General features: G+C 28.1%; 6 protein-coding genes across 14 annotated transcripts in view; 3 read left to right on the forward strand and 3 right to left on the reverse strand.

Moving 5' to 3' along the window:
* Nucleotides 1-25: 25 nt before the first annotated feature.
* Nucleotides 26-5620, reverse strand: Taf2 (TATA-box binding protein associated factor 2). The gene is made up of 19 exons (XM_076617418.1): nt 5456-5620; nt 5125-5178; nt 4888-5051; nt 4584-4800; nt 4271-4509; nt 3977-4198; nt 3686-3899; nt 3363-3614; nt 3083-3291; nt 2757-2996; nt 2374-2623; nt 2157-2297; nt 1887-2077; nt 1605-1816; nt 1309-1528; nt 1083-1236; nt 853-1008; nt 590-763; nt 26-496 (listed from the first exon to the last, which is right to left on the reverse strand). Exons 1-19 carry the CDS (start codon nt 5498-5500, stop codon nt 251-253), a joined length of 3600 nt encoding a protein of 1199 aa, XP_076473533.1. The 5' UTR covers nt 5501-5620; the 3' UTR covers nt 26-250.
* Nucleotides 5621-5753: 133 nt separating this feature from the next.
* Nucleotides 5754-7702, forward strand: LOC117165726 (uncharacterized). 3 transcript variants are annotated; one of them, XM_076617421.1, is made up of 4 exons: nt 5807-5850; nt 6095-6195; nt 6414-6569; nt 6649-7643. In XM_076617421.1, exons 2-4 carry the CDS (start codon nt 6170-6172, stop codon nt 7037-7039), a joined length of 573 nt encoding a protein of 190 aa, XP_076473536.1. In that variant the 5' UTR covers nt 5807-5850; nt 6095-6169; the 3' UTR covers nt 7040-7643. The 3 variants fall into 3 exon arrangements, with proteins under 3 accessions (XP_033204952.2, XP_076473536.1, XP_033204953.1); XM_033349061.2 differs by lacking the exon at nt 6095-6195 and having other exon boundaries at nt 5754-5850; nt 6649-7702; XM_033349062.2 differs by lacking the exon at nt 5807-5850 and having other exon boundaries at nt 5870-6195; nt 6649-7642.
* Nucleotides 7703-7932: 230 nt separating this feature from the next.
* On the reverse strand, nt 7933-9990 carry LOC117165900 (neuferricin). Of its 4 annotated transcripts, XM_076617420.1 has the most exons (7): nt 9824-9986; nt 9370-9416; nt 8916-9105; nt 8721-8789; nt 8495-8635; nt 8248-8434; nt 7933-8186 (listed from the first exon to the last, which is right to left on the reverse strand). In XM_076617420.1, the coding sequence occupies exons 3-7, from the start codon at nt 9031-9033 to the stop codon at nt 8000-8002; spliced, it is 702 nt and encodes a 233-aa protein (XP_076473535.1). In that variant the 5' UTR covers nt 9034-9105; nt 9370-9416; nt 9824-9986; the 3' UTR covers nt 7933-7999. The 4 variants fall into 4 exon arrangements, with proteins under 4 accessions (XP_076473535.1, XP_033205278.1, XP_076473534.1 ...); XM_033349387.2 differs by having other exon boundaries at nt 8721-9105; nt 9824-9990; XM_076617419.1 differs by lacking the exon at nt 9370-9416 and having other exon boundaries at nt 8721-9105; nt 9824-9990.
* Nucleotides 9991-14200, forward strand: LOC117165898 (gametogenetin-binding protein 2-like). Of its 2 annotated transcripts, none has more exons than XM_033349379.2 (11): nt 9991-10282; nt 11265-11455; nt 11534-11677; nt 11751-11963; nt 12025-12228; nt 12303-12471; nt 12546-12710; nt 12786-12875; nt 12958-13221; nt 13302-13706; nt 13786-14200. In XM_033349379.2, exons 1-11 carry the CDS (start codon nt 10193-10195, stop codon nt 13960-13962), a joined length of 2112 nt encoding a protein of 703 aa, XP_033205270.1. In that variant the 5' UTR covers nt 9991-10192; the 3' UTR covers nt 13963-14200. The 2 variants fall into 2 exon arrangements, with proteins under 2 accessions (XP_033205270.1, XP_033205272.1); XM_033349381.2 differs by having other exon boundaries at nt 11290-11455.
* Nucleotides 14201-14630: 430 nt separating this feature from the next.
* Nucleotides 14631-17904, reverse strand: LOC117165899 (3-oxoacyl-[acyl-carrier-protein] synthase, mitochondrial). Of its 2 annotated transcripts, none has more exons than XM_033349385.2 (3): nt 17375-17904; nt 16434-16706; nt 14631-16361 (listed from the first exon to the last, which is right to left on the reverse strand). In XM_033349385.2, exons 1-3 carry the CDS (start codon nt 17571-17573, stop codon nt 15619-15621), a joined length of 1215 nt encoding a protein of 404 aa, XP_033205276.1. In that variant the 5' UTR covers nt 17574-17904; the 3' UTR covers nt 14631-15618. The 2 variants fall into 2 exon arrangements, with proteins under 2 accessions (XP_033205276.1, XP_033205274.1); XM_033349383.2 differs by having other exon boundaries at nt 16434-16814; nt 17375-17893.
* A 1218-nt stretch (nt 17905-19122) lies between these two features.
* Nucleotides 19123-20611, forward strand: part of LOC117165896 (telomerase-binding protein EST1A) — a 149900-nt gene continuing 148411 nt past the window's right edge. For both annotated transcript variants that reach the window (XM_033349376.2, XM_033349378.2), the window contains exons 1-2: nt 19123-19172; nt 20160-20592. In XM_033349376.2, the coding sequence (XP_033205267.1) occupies nt 19124-19172; nt 20160-20592 (482 nt within the window). In that variant the 5' untranslated portion in view covers nt 19123. The remainder of the gene's footprint in view (nt 19173-20159; nt 20593-20611) is intronic.

Raw genomic sequence — 20611 nt, forward strand, 5'->3', positions numbered from 1 at the left:
GTTAGTCCAGTCATAATAAAATATATATAAAGAAAACAGTTTTAATTTTTAGTTATTTTATTTAACAAAATAAATGAAAATAGTTTTTGTATAATATATTTAAAAATGCGTATTTACAATTTCTTATACTTGTTGTCTTCATTTATGATACATTAGAATGTATCTAAATTATGTTAAAATTATATAAGATGTAAACAATGTACTGCTTATAGTACGTTTAAAAGCTTATGGTACGTTTATTTGGAAACTACTATGGAAAAATAAATTCGTTAGTAACAGTCGTCGCATCTGGACTGAGACTAGAACTTGCTGAGCTTAAAGTTTCTTCTTTGATCTTTAAGTTTGAAGAATCTTTAGTCTTATCTTTTTCTTTCTCCTTTTCCTTCTCTTTAACTTTGTCCTTGTCCTTTTTCTCTTTATCTTTGCCGTGTTTATGATCATGTTTATGTTTATGTTTGTGCTTGTGCTTTTTTTTGTCCTTTTTCTTTTTTTTGTTCTACGAGATAAATAATATAAATAAACACAAAAGCATATAAATTATATATACGAAATAAGAATATTAATAAAGAGAATTTTTAACATGATTTACCTTGTTAACAGAATCACTTTTTTGTTTATGCTCTTCTCCCTCTTTTTTAAACATTCCTGGTTCGAAACCTACTGGTCCTGGTGTTCCCATAATACCAGGTAATGATGCAGAATTATCACTATAATACTCTGATTTTACTTTTCCATCACCAGTTACAGAAGGTGTACGATCATCCTTTTTAATAGACAAATACAAACAATAAATATAATTTTATAACTGCATTTCTAAAACATTGCCTAATTTTATTTTTTTTTATTGGTTACCTGTTTCTGTCGTTTTATCTCTGGAATATAATCTACTAAATTAGAGGAACCTGGAATATCCCTATTTGGAGAAGGTTTTCTTTTGCCTGCTCCACTTGTATTTTCAATTTCTACTATCGATGATTCATGTTTTATATGCGATAGATTTGGTTTTATCTAAACGTCAAAAGCCAAAATGAATGACATGTTTTGTAATTACCTAAAACAAGATCTCCTTAAGCATAACTTACGTCTTGTTCTGGACTTGGAGGTCCTGCTTTTTTTGGTTTAGTAATAGCAGCAAGCTCAGGAATAGGAAGACAAAGTGGTCGCTTTGATCCATATAAAGTGTAATATAAATCAACTAGATCACATCGGATTTTAGGATCATGAGAGAGCATGCCACTGTAAGAATAATTTTATATTGAACGTCTTAAAGAAAAAATTGAAATAAATAGCAATTAAAGTTCAACATACTTAATCAAATTCCATATACGGTCAACCAATTCAGAACGGTCTAAACGATGTTTATGTGCCCTTTCAAATGGTGGGTTTTCAACCATAAGCCTCACTAATCTATGTTGTACTCCAGGATGAGGATCCATTTCTATCATATCTAACAAAAATTCTAAATCTTCCCACTTACCATCTACTCTGGTAAAGTCTACTAATGCCTCTAAAGCTGCAATTCTAACATCTAAAGCAATTATGATAAGCTATGAATTTCGGCATTATTAATATGTTTGATATAAAATATAAAACACCTTATATACCTATGAATTGTCCATATGTAGCATATGCTCTAAAAAGGTGAGGATTACTTGGAAGATGGCCAAATTTTTGCAAAATTCTTATGACTTTAAGACAAGCAACACTGACTGTGTATTTATAGCAAGGCAATAATTTTTCCAAATTTAAATTTCTGGTGACTTCCTCTAATATAGCTCTAGTATCAACTGATAGAGATTCGGCGGTAATAGCTGTCCTAAAAAAAGATTAATATATACATAATCACGAAAGTATAATAGATGTTATTTTTTTAATGTTTATTATACCCTTGCTGCACACTAATTACAGGCGTAACAGTAGCTCCAAGTGCTTCAATTAATGCAGCTCGATAATAATTATCCGAATATCTATTTTTACTATTGTCATTGTATTTAAATAAATCCATCAAAAAAGCCAAAACTTCTGGTGGACATATACCGTGAGCATTACGTAAACCAGCCATCGCTACAGGTATAGTCTAAAATCAAAACAAACTATAGATTACAGATTACTATATAAAATAATAGCCCGTTTATCATAGAAAACATTAGTTAAACCTTTTGTAAAAAATAATGTTGAAAATTTGAGAAATTATTCTGTTTAATTATCCGTCTGCATGAAGCCGAACCAAATAATTTCCGAAATATGGCTAACATTGCTGGTGGGCCCGCCCATGTTGCAACCATTGCATTAGCTACCTAAATAATTATTAATATAAGAGAATTGTATGTAAAAAAGTAATTTTAAATCATGAATATTTAAAATATAGATAACCTTAGTTAAGCAATGTGCGGCTCGTAATCTAACTTTATAATAACAGTGTTCATTTTCTATAGTATCAGTTAATGCTAATCGTGTAGCAGGTGTGGCATGATTTTGTAAAGCTTCAATAGCTTCCAATTGCGCAGTAACGTCTCTTTCATGTCTTAATTGATACTGCCATTGATAATCTGGCTGTTCAATTTGAACAGCACGCAAAAGTGTCATTTCGGGATCTAATCTTATCCATAATACAGGTGAATCACTGCAAAAGAAATACAAATTTATAAAGATTTGTTTTTCTATATGTAATTACTACTATAATTTTTAGTTTAAAATAAGAAAAAAATAATTTTAATAGTATTAGAATATGCATCACGTATTGAAATAGTACTTACTCCATAGCAGAAAGGTCCATATCTACTTCTTCTCCAGTACATAGTGGGATCTTCTTCTTTTTATTTCTACGGCTTTTACTGTGACATGTTATGTCTGCTTTTGCCACGGTACCCTCAATTTGTAGAGTATGTTTAAAAGTACCATCTAATTCTTGAATATTAACTAGGAGTGGACCAACGTATTTTCTAATCCCTCTTTGGTTTGTAGTATCTTGTCGAATTTCTAATTCTACAGTATTTCTATATAATACGTTTTAGCTTGATAAATAACTAAATCTTATACAAACTTAAACTAAATTTAAAATAAAATTTACTAACATAAATACCTTTTCCTATTAAATACAAAACTTAAACTAAATTTTGCATGACCACCAGTTCTAACCCACTGGTCTATAAAAACTGCCATATCTTTACCAGTTACAGTAAAAATTGCTTTCGTAAATACATTTGTACTAATTAACATATGGGACCAAAGTCCAGAATCAATTTTTTGTTGTGCAGCATTAGCAGCAAGAGATAATTGTTTGTTGAAAACCTGAAAAATAATAAAATAAGTTTTAACTTATTTGAAATTAAGAATGATGTAGTATTTGCCAGAGTATATACTTGTAGAAGTAATTCTTGACCAATCCGATGTTCTAGCATTCTAATAACTAGATGTGCTTTTTTACGAAGTACTTCAATATACTTTGGAGACATTGTGTGTAAATTTCTTATTGGAAAATAAAATCCAGGGTCTGGAGCTCTAGGTGTAGGTGCTGGTGTATTAGCTGCAATAGGTAATGGAGCTGGTGGTTGCGAAGGATCTAATATTATACCCCCGAATTGCTCTTCATATTTTACCACTTCTTGCAGTTCCTAAAAATATCAGTGGTATCAAATTTTTAGAAAACTACTTTAATACATGGCAGCAAGAAATATTTATTTACCGATTGTATCCACTCTCTGTATTCGTTATTTCCAAAACATTTCTTTGCATATAAACCAGTTAGATAAGTTGAAACACCTTTAGGTAACCATGTATCAGACCAGTTTTGCATAGATATAAAACAACCAAAAAATTGTTCTGCAACAGCTTGGGCCATAGCTTTTTTTGTAATATAAACTTGATCAATGATGGCAGTTGAATGTAATAAATTTGTACTGTAAGTAAACAAACATTTAATGTACAGTTATTATGGAAATATTTAATGTTAAAATTATTTAGTTTAATCTCTTACTTTAAGATACTCATAGTAGCATATGCATTTATATCTTCATCTAACTCATCTACAAAAACCTGTTTATAGCAAGAATAAGGATATCTGTTTGACAATGTTTCTTCATAAAATTCAAATGCTTCATGCATATATTTTGCAGAAACTTTTAATGATGGTAGTAATTGTGGCAAACAAAAATGTGTTACTTCATGCATATATGGGTCCACAAATATTTCAAATGGTCTGAAAAAAAGATATATTAAAAATATAAAATTTGTTTACTACATATAAAATTAAAAAATATATATAACTTACCCAACTGCAAGTGCAATATTCGGTGCACATGCTGGTGTATTAAGAACGTAATGAAAAGTTTTTCTACGCATATCTGGAGTATATACTACTTCTAAAAGATCACCACAAGATACAGCTGTCATAGAATCATCAACAGTAAATTCTAATTTCCATGTACATGGTTCTGCAAAACTATCAATGCATGGAAACCACAATCTTGAAGAATTTTCATAACTATATGTATACATATGTGCACCTCTCTACAAGAAATTCTTCAATTGTAAATTTTACATAAAATTAAAATTAATTTTTGCATGCAACAAATTTATTATACCTCCGCTAATGTTCCTTCACAATTTGGTACAACAAAATGGACTCCACCCTGAGGTTGTTCTAGAGAGAACTCGATGCTAATTCTTAATGTTCTACCTTCTGCAACTACATGTGCAGCATCTGGTGGAATTTGCACAACTAATTCTCCTGCATTATTATCTGGATCAACTCTTTGTGCTGCTGCTAAATGCATATTAGAAAAGAACTCCAACGATCGTCTAAAAAAAATATCAGATGAATGTATTATATAGTTTTAACCAAGTTTTTGTTGTATAAACATTTTTTAATCGATTTCAAATACTTACTGCTTGCCATCTCCTTGACAAATATCTAAAAATGGATCAAAATATTGGAATGGCGCTTCATAAATATCATTTAAACACACTCTATAAATCCTACATTGTTTTGCATTTAGTTTCACGAGTCTCAATGTATCCCTAAGTGGAACTATTGTTAGCTCTACAAATCCCTGCACATGAAATAGATTTTTTAAATAAGTTAAAATTAAGATAATTTCAATTAACTGCAATTATTATACTTACGATAATGCTTTTCCTTTGGAAGCTTATACCTGTAAGGCTCAATATTTGATGAGCTGTGTAATGAAAAGAAAATGTTAAACAATAGTTAATATAATTAATAAAAAAGACAAAAAATTAAATAAATTTGTTTACAAGGAGGTTACAATTTAATGTTATGAAATTGTAAAAATTGTAGTTATAAAGTTTTGTAAACGTAATCTTAATATAATAGTATAAGAATAGACTTAAATATCACGTTAATGAAATAAATTAGCAAAAATACGTGAAACTTTGCTTAACCTCAACTACAATTAATACTTTTGTTTACATTACAGACTCTTGGAGATACTTATAATTTATATGGTCGGCTATTATCGGCTGTTCTTTCTTTCTTCATATTTTAACATTTATATAATTCTACTACTTCGTTTTAGTAATATATATTTATTTATATATTTTCTCGAATTTAACTTCGCACATAAATAGTTTTTACATTTTCACGTATTAAAATCAGTAAAAGTGAAATTAAGGCCTGTTCTCATGTGAATACTAGAGGAATATATAAACGTGTATGATAGGAAACGTTAGTTGATTTTTCTGTACTGTTATTGGTTAGTAACTGTCGGTAAATATTTTAAGTTTTACCATAGATGGCTTTACTTAAGAGAGAGCTGTTACTTTTTAGTTTAAGTTCAGTATTTTATGGCGAAATTAATACATTATAATAGAAGGATCAATGACTGTGAAGTATTAAACATTTATAATTTGTAATTGTTCTCTTAAAAAAAAGTTACTTCAATTTTTTTCATTCCATAAAACAAAGAAATAGTATATAAGATGTACAGTTTCTGTTACAATTTCAAATATAGTGAATGTTCTACCTGAGATTATATCTTAACAGTTTTCCTTAAAGTTCTTATTGAAGCATATATTACTATGCTTTATTCTTAAGATTCTTCTAACAATTTGTCTTCTACTGACTTCACTGCAGGTCGTCAATTATGGTTATAAATGACTGATATCTTTAAGTAATTTATAAATAAATAAATATATTTAGATCTTACAAATGGACAATATTCGATCTGAAAAAATGTAAGTTTTTGAATAAACAACATTCTTCAAGTTATTATTTATATATGAAAATATATTTATATGTATTTTATCAATTTTTAATAACTGAATGTTTTGTCAATATTTGTGTATTTGAGAATTTTAAATGAGATAAATTGTTTAGAAATTTCTTTTAGATAAACAATTTAATACAGTTTATCAAAAAGTAAATTATTGTAAATGCAAATTATATTTTTCAGAAAAGATGTACATAACATAGTCGATAGTAATTTACCTGAAGTTATGGCAGGCTTAGAAATGCTAACAGTAAATGCAAATTTATCACCTTCAGAAAACAAGCAAAGACTCAGAAAAAGAATACCTGCAACTGAATCTAATGAGAATCTTAATAGAAGGTACAACAATATATATAACACAATATCATAATTTTGATAAATTAATTGTAATTTTATTGCATAATATATATATTATTAGATGCAGTTTGAGACCAAGGAAAAGAACATGCTCAGAAATGGAAGATAGTAACAGAAAAAATAAATGTCAGACAGAAGAAATTGATTGTAAAGAATATTATTTAAATAAAAATTTAAAAAGAAGATTAAATAATTTGGAAACAATTTATGAAGAAAAAGACGAAACAAGTGAATGTATTACGTACATGAGTGTGAAGAGGTACAAACGTATGATTCAATTCCAAGAACAACCTACAGATAATAAGTTAAAGAAAAGAAGGGCAAAAATTAAAAAAGTATTTGGGTCAAAAATCAATTTCAAACGAAGACGTGCATCTATGCAGATGTTGCTTGATAAATTAAATGGTATTAAAGTAGAATCACCTGCAAAAGTTGAAAATGAGATAAAGTAAGAAGACCTACAGATAATAACTTAAAGAAAAGAAGGGCAAAAATTAAAAAAGTATTTGGGACAAAAATCAATTTCAAACGAAGACGTACATCTATGCAGATATTGCCTGATAAATTAAATGGTATTACAGTAGAATCACCTGCAAACGTTGAAAATGAGATAAAGTAAGAAGATGTAAAAACATTAAGTTGTATAAGAAATTTTTTTACAATTAAAATAGAACAGTAGAAAAAGAAATTATCTTTTTTCTTAATGATGATTTGTTTATAACATTTTATCCATTCTTTACGTGAATACTGTACATGATAAAGTAAACACTAATAAGAAAGTTATGTATTCCTAAAAACAAATTTTTTACATTAAAACAATAATTAAAGCTTACACGTAATTCTATCTTAAAAACAATATAATTTGTAAATTTATATTAATTTCAAAATTTTTTTTTAGTTATATACATATTTACTAAATTTTGATTATTTAGTGTATTTACATCATAACATTTTTATGTATATAAATGTATATGTATATAAAGGTGTTTATATATGAATTTCTGGATATTCAACATTTATCTTTTACACGTTCATCAATGAAATGTACGGAATAAATACATATATGTTTAATAAAATTAAATAATAATCGAATAATAATAAAAAGTTCTATGAATTTTAAAATCAGTATACAATAAAAGACTGCATATATTTAAAGATAATATGAATATTTATTTTTAAAAAATCGTTTTTTAACGATAAAAATAATAACTATTATATTTTTCGTGATAAATATACTATATTTTGTATTACAAATTATTTACAATTGTAAGAATGCTACAGAAGATATAAAAATGATTAGTTTCAATCAGAAAGAATAGTTTCATAGATGTAAGAAACAATCAAATTAAATAAATATTTACATATAATTGTAAATGTCAACATTAAAATTTATAATATGTCTTTATTCTTTATTAGTGTTCTGTTTTCACGGCACATTTTGTTGAAGATTTTGGACATTGAGAATATTCTCTCAACATGCCTTTGGTCTCTTCATATTCTTTACTATCAAGTTTTGTGCAAGCACATCTATATTCCTTAGAATTTGGAGATTCAAATAACATTCTTGGTACACCAATCCAATCTCTTTCTATTCCTCCACTAGAAATAAAAGATAGTATTGATTTCAATAAAATTCTAGATTTTTACACATTGTAGCTACCTCTTTTTAGTACACCATACTACAGTTCCAGAATCTGACTTCCATTCTATGTTACATGGAGGAAACATTTTCTTTTTATGTGCTTCTTCAAATTGTTTCTCCTTTGCATTTATTAATATTTTTTGTACATTATGAGATTCCTCAGTCGGGGAACCATCTTCATTATAATATCTACCATTTAATTTTCCTATTTAAAAAGAGTAAGATAATAAAATAATTGTGAAATAAACACTTAGTTTCTAGGTACCTTTATAAATATAGTTTTTATTGTAAAATTGGACCCAATCATTCAGTGCTTTAACTTGGTGTATAGATAATGAGGAGATGTCATCTGTTAAGCCCTTATCATTAAATTCTCCAGTAATAAATGCTAAAGATGCATCACGACCTGCAAATACATAAATACATATACATATATATATGTGTGTGATTTGTAAATACATTGACACATGTAATCTTATAAAAGATTATACCAGTGAATATATGATAAGTTGCACCAGGACCATAATGTTTTGCACCTTTTGTGACATCAAAAATTTGACCTAGTATTGAAATGTATAAACCATCTTTCAAATTTGTATATTTCTTAAGCTCAGTTGATGTAAATACTTTCTGATTTGTATCTTTGTTTAACTTTATATTTGATTTTTTAAGACTAGAGTACACACTTTTAATAATATTTAACCATTTGTCCAAGAAATTAAATTTGATGCCATTGAAATAATCATTTGAGTATAATAAAATAGATGCAAATAATGGTAATAACCAAACATACTTAGGTAACATAATTCTTTTAACAAAATTTTAAGCAGATTCGTTAATAAATTAATAGTGTTTGGAATGTAGATGCTATGCACGCTGTAAATAAAAAATTTAATAATGAAGAAAATGAGAAATTAAAAAATTAACGTAAATGTTTGTTTCCCTTCATGTAATAAAATATTAAAATGAATTTGAGGTAATGATCATAATCTAAACATAAAAAGTATTTAATTATTGAATCTAATATAATCTGCTGCCATACTTTTTACATAATTTTTTGTGAAAAAAAACGAATAAAGAGATGTACTATATCAGAATATGTGAACATATTTTTGGGACAACTTCTTATTTAGTACTTACTGCCTTATGATGCATCAGTGGTAGATGTCCTTAAATAAATCGGCGGGCTATATAAATTTTTCTTTGATGAATTAAATAATCTTTATTTTAATAATTTAGTACATATTATATTTTATTACATTTTATGAAAGTATGTATACAGTGATGCGTATTTAAATAAATGTTTGTTTTTCTATATGGTAAACAAGTGTACTAAATTGTTTTAAGAAGGTATTACGCTTAATCAAAATATTGTTAATCATATTGATATTTTTATTTAATAAACTATATGTATCTTAGTATTTCGAACTTGTAAATTACTAGATAAAAAATGATAAATAAAATCATTAAATGCAATTAAATTAGGAATTATATCTATTGACAGATAATTTTAATAAAAAAATACGAAGATTCCATGTTATTGTCTGAATAAACACAAAAATTATGTGAAGATGACAGATACATTTAAACATACCGTTTAACCAAATCTACTTAAACATCCCAAGAAAAGAATTGTATATGGGAGAAACGTTAGGAATGATTTATGATTACTTAAATGTACTAGCGGAAAATGTCCTTGAGCGACCAATGCACATGATCTCTACTATACGATCTCTTTAGAATAAGGATAAGATGACGCACAGAGAGGGAAGCGGGACAATGCACGCAGGGCGGAAGTGAGAAACCACTCGTTGCAAATGGCAGACGTATGATAGTGTCTACTTATTTTTCTGGTATACTTGTGCCAGTGGATTACAATTATTCGTGGTCGTATATCGTAACGGGCTTCAAGATTGAATATTGTCGGATTGATAATTGTTATTAATAGAAGAATTCAACAGTGATGGCGAAGTTAGTGGACGTTTGGCGGGACGATGACCCGGTCGATTTGACACGAAGACAAATGCCGTTCATTGTCGATGAGAATCTTACGGTGAATATAATCTTTTTCTATCATTTGTTTCTTAATTACAGTTTGTGGTTACTAAAAGCTTAAAGTTCAACAGGACTTACGTAATGGCATCCCATGATATTTCTGACTTAACCTAAACATGGCAATGAATGCATGCTTATACCATAATTAATTCGGTGTGTTATGTTTGATATCAGTGTTCTGCTTAATATTTACTGATTACTGCCACTTCATAAAATTGAAATTTTCGTAATCATTTCCAATCTTTATTTGAACACACGCGTTGATTTTAAAGTTATTTGTTTTCTTTTTGAAAAAAAGAATGTCAAAATGATTTGTTTTTTTCATTCTTTGATTAAATACCATTGAACAAATGGACATAAACATGAAAATATGAATTATAAATTCATTGATAAAAATGTTGACGATATACTATATTTTTATTTCATATATAGGAAAGACTAAAATAAATACAAATATATAATTTTAATAAAATATCCTATAAATATTTCATTTGTTAATTGTAATTTTTTTAATTACTCAATTTAATTTTTTTCTAATTATACAAATTACCCAATTGCACTAAACAATTATTAATTGTTTAATAATTACATAAAGTTTATATTTTCCATGTAAAATGATATATATATAGATACATACATATAGTGTTGTGAATAATTATAAACTCAAACACTTTTTCTGTTTTCTTTGTCTAAGATTTCTGACTGATCATGTTTGGATATGTTTATAATTAGATAAAACTTTTGTATGTAAATAATTTTGTGTTTTTATCTGTAAATACAAGCTGGTTGTTCAATGTTATGAAACTAGACACATATTATTATATTATAAATTATATGTTTAGAATATATTATAAATTAAATATATAATTAGAGTACATTATAAAAAGAATATTTTTTTTCATAAGTATAATTTAACTTTAATGTTCAAGAAAGAATAAAATTAAATTTAATCTTATAATGTAGTATTTAATTTTCTGTAGATGGTTATGGATATAAATGGTTTAGGAGCAATCTGTGATAGTCCATTAGTTTGTGGTAAAGAACTGGATGAATTTACGAGAAAACTTAATATGCTTACAAAAGAAGAAATTAAGGCCTCATTTGAAGTAACATGCAAGGATATGCTTGCAATCTTAGGCCAAGCTGTACCATGTGTTGGTTGCAGAAGAAGGTATAATAAAACATTTAAATAAAATATACATATTGAATATGTCAATTTTTTATATTAATTGGTATTGTATACATTTAGTGTTGAGAGATTATTCTATGACCTCATGAAATCAGGACATCCAGCATTAGATCCACTAGTGATTACACCTGAAGGTTTATTATCAATAAAAGATGATGTTTTAGAATCACCACAGTTGCTCTGTACAATGTTGCAAGGACACAGGTAATACAATATATATGAATATATATTGCTTGAATATATTAGAGATATTCAATAATTCTAATATTTACTATAGCACTAGGTTAAACAGTTTAGTGGAAGGCCAACCTAGAAATAAAAAATCACGGAGATGTGTATTACATTCATTAGAAATTCAGCGTATGAGACCTCCTCCAAGTGCATGGAAAGAAGTATGGGATTGCATGGATCATTCATGTCGTTTAGCACTTTCATTGATTGAAAGTAATAGCCTAGAGGCTACTTTGGATACGTATTTACGTAAACATCGGTAAGTTCATAAATTTTTATGATTGTCTACAAAAATTTTTGTATCATATCTACAATTATAGATTTTGTGGCGAATGTCGGACGAAGGTATTGCTGGCATTTTCTCTATTAACAACAGAGCCTGAACCAGAGAAAGAAAAAGGCTATGTTGCTTCTTTATATTATGGGATCAGACGTTGCATACGTGATAGACATGTACATATACCTACAAATCCATATTTTATGGATAATCTTATGGGACGTATACAGCCAGAATTGATGGGAAGGTATAGAACTGCAAGATATTGTCATTCATAATTATATTTTGTAATTCAATTGTGAAGTAACCTTTAAATTACAGGGAACGACATGCAAAAACGTTAGAAATTGCTCAAGAAGAAGTACTTACATGTCTAGCAATGTGTGTTGCTGAACGCTTGCATAGAATTCATAGACGATTAAGAGAAGAGGAAACTGTATGCAAAGTATTAGCTGCTGTTGCAGTAGATGCATTATCTAGGAATTTTCAAGTATAATTGATAATGAAACTTTATATTACTGAATTAATAGAATTACTTGTAAATGATTATGTGATTCTTCACAGATGGCTGTAGAAGTCAAACAAGGTATTTCTCAACTAGAACTTCTCTATGAAGAATTAACAAGAGAAGAAATAGCAAAACAACAGAGGCGAGAAAAGTTACGTTTAAAACGCAAAAAGAAGAAAGAACGACGATATGAGATAGAAGAAAAAGAAAATACATGTGATGTATGCTATTATCTGTAAATTTAGACTTCCCAAATTTATGTATTTAATATTCTGACATAAATTAATTATTATTAGTGTTCAAGCAAAAAGCAAAGTGGTAGTAGCGATACGCCTTGTGTTTGTGGGGATTCAAAACCCACAACGCAAAACATAGATCAACATAAGGTAGATAGACTATTATTATATTTCTTTACTTAATTGTAAGTGTATGTATCTATTATTAATAACCATTATTTGTCTATTGCAGTTACAAGTATTAGATCCAAAAAATAAGGGACCACCTACATGTAAATGCCCAGACTGTGTAAAAAAATCGAAGTCTGGTATATCACGATCACAAAGTCAAACACAATTAGCATTCCCCAAAAAATCATCAAATATGCAAAAAAATACGATTAAAAAACATTCTGAATTAAAGACCAAAATTTCTGCAAATCAAACAAAGAAAAGTAATATACCTGTCAAAAACCTTTCGGAAGAAGAATTATTTGATGCGTGTGAATCGTGTAAGGTAATAATTTAATGTGTCAGTACATGTTCTAAATATCGTTTATCGTGCGTTATAAGATTTAAATATCTTTTATTGTACAGGATCTTTCGGAAAAGATTGAAAATGATCATTGGCATAATCTAGGAGATTATAAAGATTCAATGACTAAAGGAATAGTAGATGCTTGGATCGGAAAACCAAGCAAGAGATGTAATATGTGGATAGAAATGAAGAAACGTTTCGAATTGTCAATCTCAGAAAGGAAAAGTCGTTCTTCAAGTGAACAATCGTCGCAAGATTGTGGTTATTCGTCGGAGCATAATATTAGCAGTTCTTCCCTTCCTAGTACTCCAGAAGGATCGGAAGTAGCTTGTAGCGATGGATGTTGTAACCATGAGAGGGACTGTCACGATATAAGACCATCTGAAAAACTTGTTCATTCCAGTTCTAGTATCTCGTTGTTAAAGGAAAGGGGCGGGGGTTTAACACTTACACAAATGTTAGAAGTAAGTGCATAATTTGTTCTAATTCAGAACTTCATCTAGGACTTTGTTTTTATCTCCAATATGATTTGTTTCTTTTTAGGATTCTTATTTATCAGGCGACGAAGAAAAAGAAAGTTATATTCCAGCTGAGGAAGTATTGGAATTTAAATCTCGAATGTGCCAAGTCCTTGAAAAGCGACAAGAACTGCGTCAAACACTGAGAAGACGTTTTGCTATTTTATGCAGTCATCACAAACCCTTTACCATTCCTAATTAAGAATTCCTACTAGGTACAGTTACTTAATAGGATACAATCTTTCTTTTTTATATTGATTTACTGCCAGTAGATAAACAGGAGTGCAATAGATGTATTTCATATAACTGTTATCATTGGATGTCAAACTTCCTATGTGAATAAGATATTGTTGAAGATATACATCGTACGAACATCGTATGGTATGGTTTATCTGTAAGCAAAGAATTGCATCTAATAAACTAGAGGTACCAAGAAACAATTATGCCTTGAATTCTGTTGTTTTCTATGTAGCTGAATTTATAAAACTAAAAGACATTTGTAGATCAAAAATGTAATTGTAAATGAATGAAAGCAAAGTTTATAGTCAAATATTAATTCTGAAAACTGGATTAAAAGAAATACATATGAATTGTCGCATTAATGCACAAATATTTGTCAGTGATCAGAATTAAGAGACTGATTTCTACATGCTTGTATGTATGATTAAATATTAAATGATAATTTTTGTGAACATGTATTGGTCATAAAATATGGCGAATAATGATCAATTGCACGTAGTAAATAATTGTATAAATTACTATGTACTTTTAAGAGGATTTTATTTTTTTGGATTTGTTTCCTTGCAAAATGAATGTAAATGTTGTAATAATAAAATGGCCAAGAAATATTAAATATTAATACAAAATAAATATTGTATTCCATTATGTATTATATTATTTCAAGTTATGTCTTTTTTGTACAATTTTCTATAATAATATAAAATATTTTGCTTTCTTCTCAGATAATATATTACAAGAGTTTCATATTATACATTAGATAAAAGTATTAAATATATTTAAACTCCAATCTCAAATGTATTTTCTTATAAAAAAGTAAAATTATGCATATATATCGTTTTTCAGATGCGACCTATGCCGTATGGAGCATTTAAATGGGAACACAGAAATATCTTCATTATTAATGGTCATATGAAAAAATTCAAGAGTTAAAAATTATACTGCTTAGTAATGGTAGATAAAATTTTTCCTGGAAGTCATTCTTTTATGAGATTTCAATATCATCGTCGTCTGTTTTATTGGGACCATCTATTTTAATAGATTAATCAATTCATCTCGGTATTTCTTATAAAAAGGTAAAAGGTATTTATGTTTATGTATAAACTAACTATTGTTTAGTTCTAGTTTTAACTTTAATTTTGTCAATTATAATATATGAAAGACAAGGGAAGAAACGAAGTGGTATTCTCGTGTTTACATTATCTTTATCTTTTATACATTTGACAAAATTAAGGTTAAAACTAAAACTAAACTAAAGTAATAGCTTTTGACATAAATAGGATAATATATTTTTATAGAGAATGAAGAGATGAATTGATATATTTAATATATTAAAAAGTATATGCTTCTATTAAAAAAGATGATAACCTTAAAATCTCATTAAAAAAAAATGATTTTCAGAAAAAATTTTATTTACTATTGTATGTACCTTTCTAAATAATATAACTTTGTGCTTTGGAGATTTTTCAGACAACTGCTAGTAACAGAAATATTTCAGTGTTTCTATCTAAATGCCCCACCATCTATATATGTATTAATTAATGTACATTGAGGAATGACTAGTTTAGATTACGTCGTGTATTATGCTTTTTTTCAAACTAGTTTTAGTTTAATGATCAACTTATTCATTATATTGTGCAAAGCATAAGCATGCATTTGTTCCACCAAAACCAAAAGCATTTTTTAATGCCACGCGTCTAGAGGTTGTATTCCAATTTTTCTTTATATTAGGAGCAAAATTTAAAGATGTTTCTGTATCCAAATTATGCAAATTTAATGTTGGTGGAATTACACTCTCTTTTATTGCCAGAATAGTAAAAACAGCTTCTAAGTTTCCTGCTGCACCTAACAAATGACCATGTGCACCTTTTGTACTAGAGACAGTTACGTTTTTACTATGTTGTCCCATAAATGATTCTATAGCTTTCAGTTCAATACCATCACCTAAAGGGGTTGAAGTTGCATGTGCATTAATAAAAGTTATTTCTACAGTTTCTATACCAGCATCTTTGACTGCTCTGTCCATGGCTAATATAGCACCTGTACCATCTTCACTAGGTGCAGTCAAATGTGTTGCATCACCAGATAAACCATACCCTAACACTTCCGCATAAATATTAGCTTTCCTTTCAAGTGCATGATTTAATTCTTCCAACACTAGTATCGCAGCACCTTCTCCCATAACAAATCCATCCCTATCTTTATCAAATGGCCTTGATGCTTCATACGGAAAATCATTTTTGTTAGTACTCAATGCTCGAAGTCTACAAAAAGCAGCTATAGCAAGAGGACTGATGCATGCTTCTGCCCCACCACATATCATTACACTTGTTTCTCCCCCACGAATAAAACGAAATGCATCACCTAGAAATTAGTTATATTACATAATCATAGTAAACAGAAAATATTTTTGGTCTTTGTTCAAACTTATAATACCAATTGCATGTGCTCCAGTTGCACATGCTGTTGACACAGAATGATTCGGGCCACGAAGACCATATTTAATACTAATTTGTCCTGCAGCCATATTTGTTAATATTCTTGGCACAAAATAAGGACTAACTTTGTTATATCCTTTTTTTAAGGCTTCATATGTTGTGCATACATCAATTAAATCTATCATTCCAATTCCTACTGCTACTCCTGTATCTCGTTTATCAGTTTCATTGTTTGGTTTCCAATTTGCATCATTCAATGCTTCTTCTGTAGCTATCAAAGCATAAGGAGTAGCTGGGCACATTGTACGTAACTCACTTTTTGTAAAATATGAATCGATATCCAATTCATTAGGACCATTTCCTTTAGGTACTAATGCAGCTATCAAAATATTATTGTATTATATATAGGATAGTTCACAAATGCATACTTTAGATGTTGAATGTACACATTAAAATAAATAAGAAACATGATATAAACATGTATTTCTACATAATTGCTTACTTTAGCATTGAATGTATATATTGCAGAAGCTTGTCATGTCTCGAATCAGATAGAATTTTAGAGAATCAATATTATGTCCTTGCAAGTTCATTATTCATGTATTGTAGAAGTAGAAATAAGAAAAATTATAAACTTTACACAGATCAAAATACGTTTCAATTGTGTATACAACAATATTAAGACTTGCAATGTATATATTGAGATACAGGACAGACTTTGAACATTTTCGTTGATCATCCATAACTCAAAAACTAAAGTACATAAGACTTGTGTTCATATGATGTCTTTTAGTTACTTTAATGTATAGATTCATTCCCTGAAGTATGGATATGTATTTATGAATCACCCTATATGTTAGAAATTTATTATAGAATGTAAAAATTTGAAATATTTATACAAATTTATTTAGAACACATAAAGATATATAAAACACTTACCAACTTTGCAAGGTAGCTTGTCATATTCCGGATTAGTCAATTTGGTGATACCTGATTTAGAATTAATAAGTGCTTGCCAAGCATTTTGTACACCAATTCCCAGAGGACATACTATACCCATTCCTGTAACAACAACTCGCCGTTTGCATCTTGCAGCGGTTGTTAATCTACGATTAATAATAGCAAGCGGAGTAAACATTTGACCGATAAGAATAAGTATTTGAAAGAAATATATAGTTTAACTTCGGTTTAGGGAATATAAAATTGTTGACTTGTTTTTGTTATCTAATATTTTTCGCCGTGGAGAATTAAAAAATGCTAGCCTTAACTCTAGAAATTTAGCGGTTCAGGAATTATGTGTATATAAAACCGAGCATTTTTAGCGTATTGTACAGGTTAGTATGATACCATATTGTTTCTATCCATCATGTGATTGGTCCGTACAGATGAGCATTGAATTGAACTTCACCGAATATCAGTTTGTATAGGTTTGTATATACAAATGTAATCGGTCGCCTCATGGCGCGATGCCCGGAGAATAAAACGTAACTCAAACCTGTCCAAATGTATAAAAGTCTATGTGCCCAAACCTAATCCAATACTCACAATTTAAAATCCCGCCACCCACGTGCATTTGTTTACAGTCAGCGACTCCACTCATTGGACGAATCATGGATAGAAGCCAATATGGTGTCAAAGTAACGTGTAAAATACGCTAAACTTTTGTGCTAAAAACGCTAAACTTTACATATGCATAACTTTCAAATCGCTAGATTCCTAATGTTAAGACTTGCATTTTCGGATTCTATGCGTCAAAAACTGTTATAATACATACAAAAAAGAGACAATAATTTTATGTCCCCTAAACTGAAATACAGTTAAATATATTAAGGTTATATATTATTATATCATTACTTTTTACTAAGAAAAACTCAATATTTTACGTTTTACAGAAGTCTCTTTTATGTTCATATAATAATTGGCAACAAATATAATGTAAATACCAAGTAATCCTTAAAATATACGCAATAAGAATATTTTTGTAGAATACAATAGATATATAACTCAATATGACGCTAAAATCTCTAATCCCGAGTATTTGTTTAATCTTAATTTTATAAAATTGATTTTATGTATTTAATACCAAAATGAAATTTTGTTACTGTTATCTATAGTTAACTTTTTATGAATGTGAAATAAATTGTTTTATATGTATAATACTGAAATATATGCATATACGTACAATATATATATTTGTATATATATCGTTAAATATGATTTATCTTTTATGATTATTTATAGTGTTATTGGATGGGTATTACGTTACTATTATAAGCAATATATTAATTTATTTTATTATTATGTTCTTATCAAATATCATAGAAAATGTTTTAGTCGAGTGTGATAAATTTTAAGAAGATCGTTTTATTCTGTTTGAATAAACAGTTGTAAAAATTACTTTAATGTGCAATATATAAACTGTACTATTGCATTTTTTTAAGTAAAATCATATTTTACAATTAAATAATATATTTGTTCACAATTATTTTTAGTAATAATAAAATATTTAAATAAACAATAAAATAGTTTATTAATTTATTAAGTAGTATGTAAAATCTATTTCTGCTAACATTTTTTACTGTTTATTAAAATTAATTAGTAATTAATTCTAGAACTTTTGTATCAACCGAATACATGATTGGAAGTAAATTCTGATTTTAAAAAATTTGGATGTGATTGTACTTCAATATGGCGAACCGCGACAAAGGACGCAAAAAGTGGGGAGAATTTTTACAAGGTACCTTGAAAAAAATTATTTCGCTGAATAATATAAATATCTTAATTTGTAATCCCGTGATTATATTTTGTGTGTACGTAATAAACACACATGCCCCTTTTCAATTCTATTGGGAGCATTTACAGAGCTAACCTCACCAAACAAGCTAACCTAAAAATACAGCGGGAATTATGCTGTGATATGTTGTGAAATTTAACCAGTGTAAGAAGTAAATCTAGCATATATTATAATTTGTATTAGACTTTTCTAGAAATTGCAAATTTATCTTGAGCAGTTAAGGATTATATAACTTTTATTCCTAATTCTCGTAAATTGATAACTTCAGTTACTGTCAAGAGTGTCAACAATCACTATTAGTTATTGCACTTAGCAAATTGTTATATTTAACTAATAGCAATACTTAATTATCGTATATGAACGAACTTCTGTCATCTAATATGCTAAAAATATTGGAAAAGACTATTACAGTTATAGATATATTATACATATACCTCCAACCGTAATTTAATAAATTTTAGAGCAATCATTTATGACTGAAATATATAACTTATATATGGAATATTAATGCTTTCATAAACAGGAATATTGTAATTTATTCCTTATTCAATTTGTGATATGAATTATTTTTTTTTTTCATAATATTCAGTATATATTGCTATCGTGTAAGATCTAGCAATTTTAGTATGTTTTTTTCTTTAGATATATCTTTAAGTTTAATCTTTCAGCTTAAACAGCGATAGTGTTTAAACATTGATTATGAACATATTATCATTTATTAAATTTCATTTATTATAATGCTATATATATTAATAAATAGTTAATAACTCCAAACACAATTTCATTTATATTTAATTTATTCAACATATTATTTTTAATTTTGTATCTACTTCAAATTAAACTAAATTATAATGTAAAGATAAATATAATATATTAGATAATTAAGATATACATACTTTACTTAGAAGATGTGAAATTTTATATTTCCAGATAATTCAAAATTAGAAGAGGATAGGTCAATAGGAATGAAAGGTGGAGGAAATAGAGCACCTCAAGCTTTATATAGGCCAGGAAGTGGACCTCTTCGAAAATCAGGAAGATCTACAGATGATTTAGATAATGAAAATATTTCACGGGAAAAACCTAAATCCAGCTCCGTCCAACATCGTTTAAAACAGTCACAACTCAATAAATCCAACCAAAATCAAAATAATCCACCATCATCTAAAGTTGAAAATGTAACAGAAAAATTGAATGATCTAAATATTAATTACAGAAGCATTACAAGCATTGAACAGGCACAAGGTTCTTCTCAAAATAGTAATTCTGGAGATTCAAGAAGGAAAGCTAAGAAACCAGAACAGCTATTATATGTACCTAAAAAAGTAAAAGAAGCATTGGCTGAACAAGATGTAACAAATAGGTGAATTCCATAGAAAATA

Source organism: Bombus vancouverensis, chromosome 3, assembly GCF_051014615.1.
Source record: "Bombus vancouverensis nearcticus chromosome 3, iyBomVanc1_principal, whole genome shotgun sequence".
NCBI classification, from domain to species: Eukaryota; Metazoa; Arthropoda; class Insecta; order Hymenoptera; family Apidae; genus Bombus; species Bombus vancouverensis.

Bases quoted from the DNA above. Each gene is read 5' to 3' on its own strand.
- LOC117165898 (XM_033349379.2), top strand. From the start codon at position 10,193: ATGGCGAAGTTAGTGGACGTTTGGCGGGACGATGACCCGGTCGATTTG. The intron at 11,964-12,024 runs GTAAGTTCATAA...CTACAATTATAG, and splicing joins ACGTATTTACGTAAACATCG to ATTTTGTGGCGAATGTCGGA. The intron at 12,711-12,785 runs GTATGCTATTAT...AATTATTATTAG, and splicing joins AAAAAGAAAATACATGTGAT to TGTTCAAGCAAAAAGCAAAG.
- LOC117165726 (XM_076617421.1), top strand. From the start codon at position 6,170: ATGGACAATATTCGATCTGAAAAAAT. The intron at 6,196-6,413 runs GTAAGTTTTTGA...TATATTTTTCAG, and splicing joins AATATTCGATCTGAAAAAAT to AAAAGATGTACATAACATAG. The intron at 6,570-6,648 runs GTACAACAATAT...ATATATTATTAG, and splicing joins AATGAGAATCTTAATAGAAG to ATGCAGTTTGAGACCAAGGA.
- Taf2 (XM_076617418.1), bottom strand. From the start codon at position 5,500: ATGAAGAAAGAAAGAACAGCCGATAATAGCCGACCATATAAATTA. The intron at 5,052-5,124 runs GTAAGTATAATA...TTTCATGTGCAG, and splicing joins TCCAAAGGAAAAGCATTATC to GGATTTGTAGAGCTAACAAT. The intron at 764-852 runs GTAACCAATAAA...TCTATTAAAAAG, and splicing joins AGATAAAACGACAGAAACAG to GATGATCGTACACCTTCTGT.
- LOC117165900 (XM_076617419.1), bottom strand. From the start codon at position 9,033: ATGTTACCTAAGTATGTTTGGTTATTACCATTATTTGCATCTATTTTA. The intron at 8,636-8,720 runs GTATAATCTTTT...ATGTATTTGCAG, and splicing joins AACTTATCATATATTCACTG to GTCGTGATGCATCTTTAGCA. The intron at 8,435-8,494 runs GTACCTAGAAAC...CTTTTTAAATAG, and splicing joins TAAAAACTATATTTATAAAG to GAAAATTAAATGGTAGATAT.
- LOC117165899 (XM_033349383.2), bottom strand. From the start codon at position 17,573: ATGTTTACTCCGCTTGCTATTATTAATCGTAGATTAACAACCGCTGCA. The intron at 16,815-17,374 runs GTAAGTGTTTTA...ATATTTTGATAG, and splicing joins CAAGCTACCTTGCAAAGTTG to CTGCATTAGTACCTAAAGGA. The intron at 16,362-16,433 runs GTATTATAAGTT...ACTAATTTCTAG, and splicing joins AACTGGAGCACATGCAATTG to GTGATGCATTTCGTTTTATT.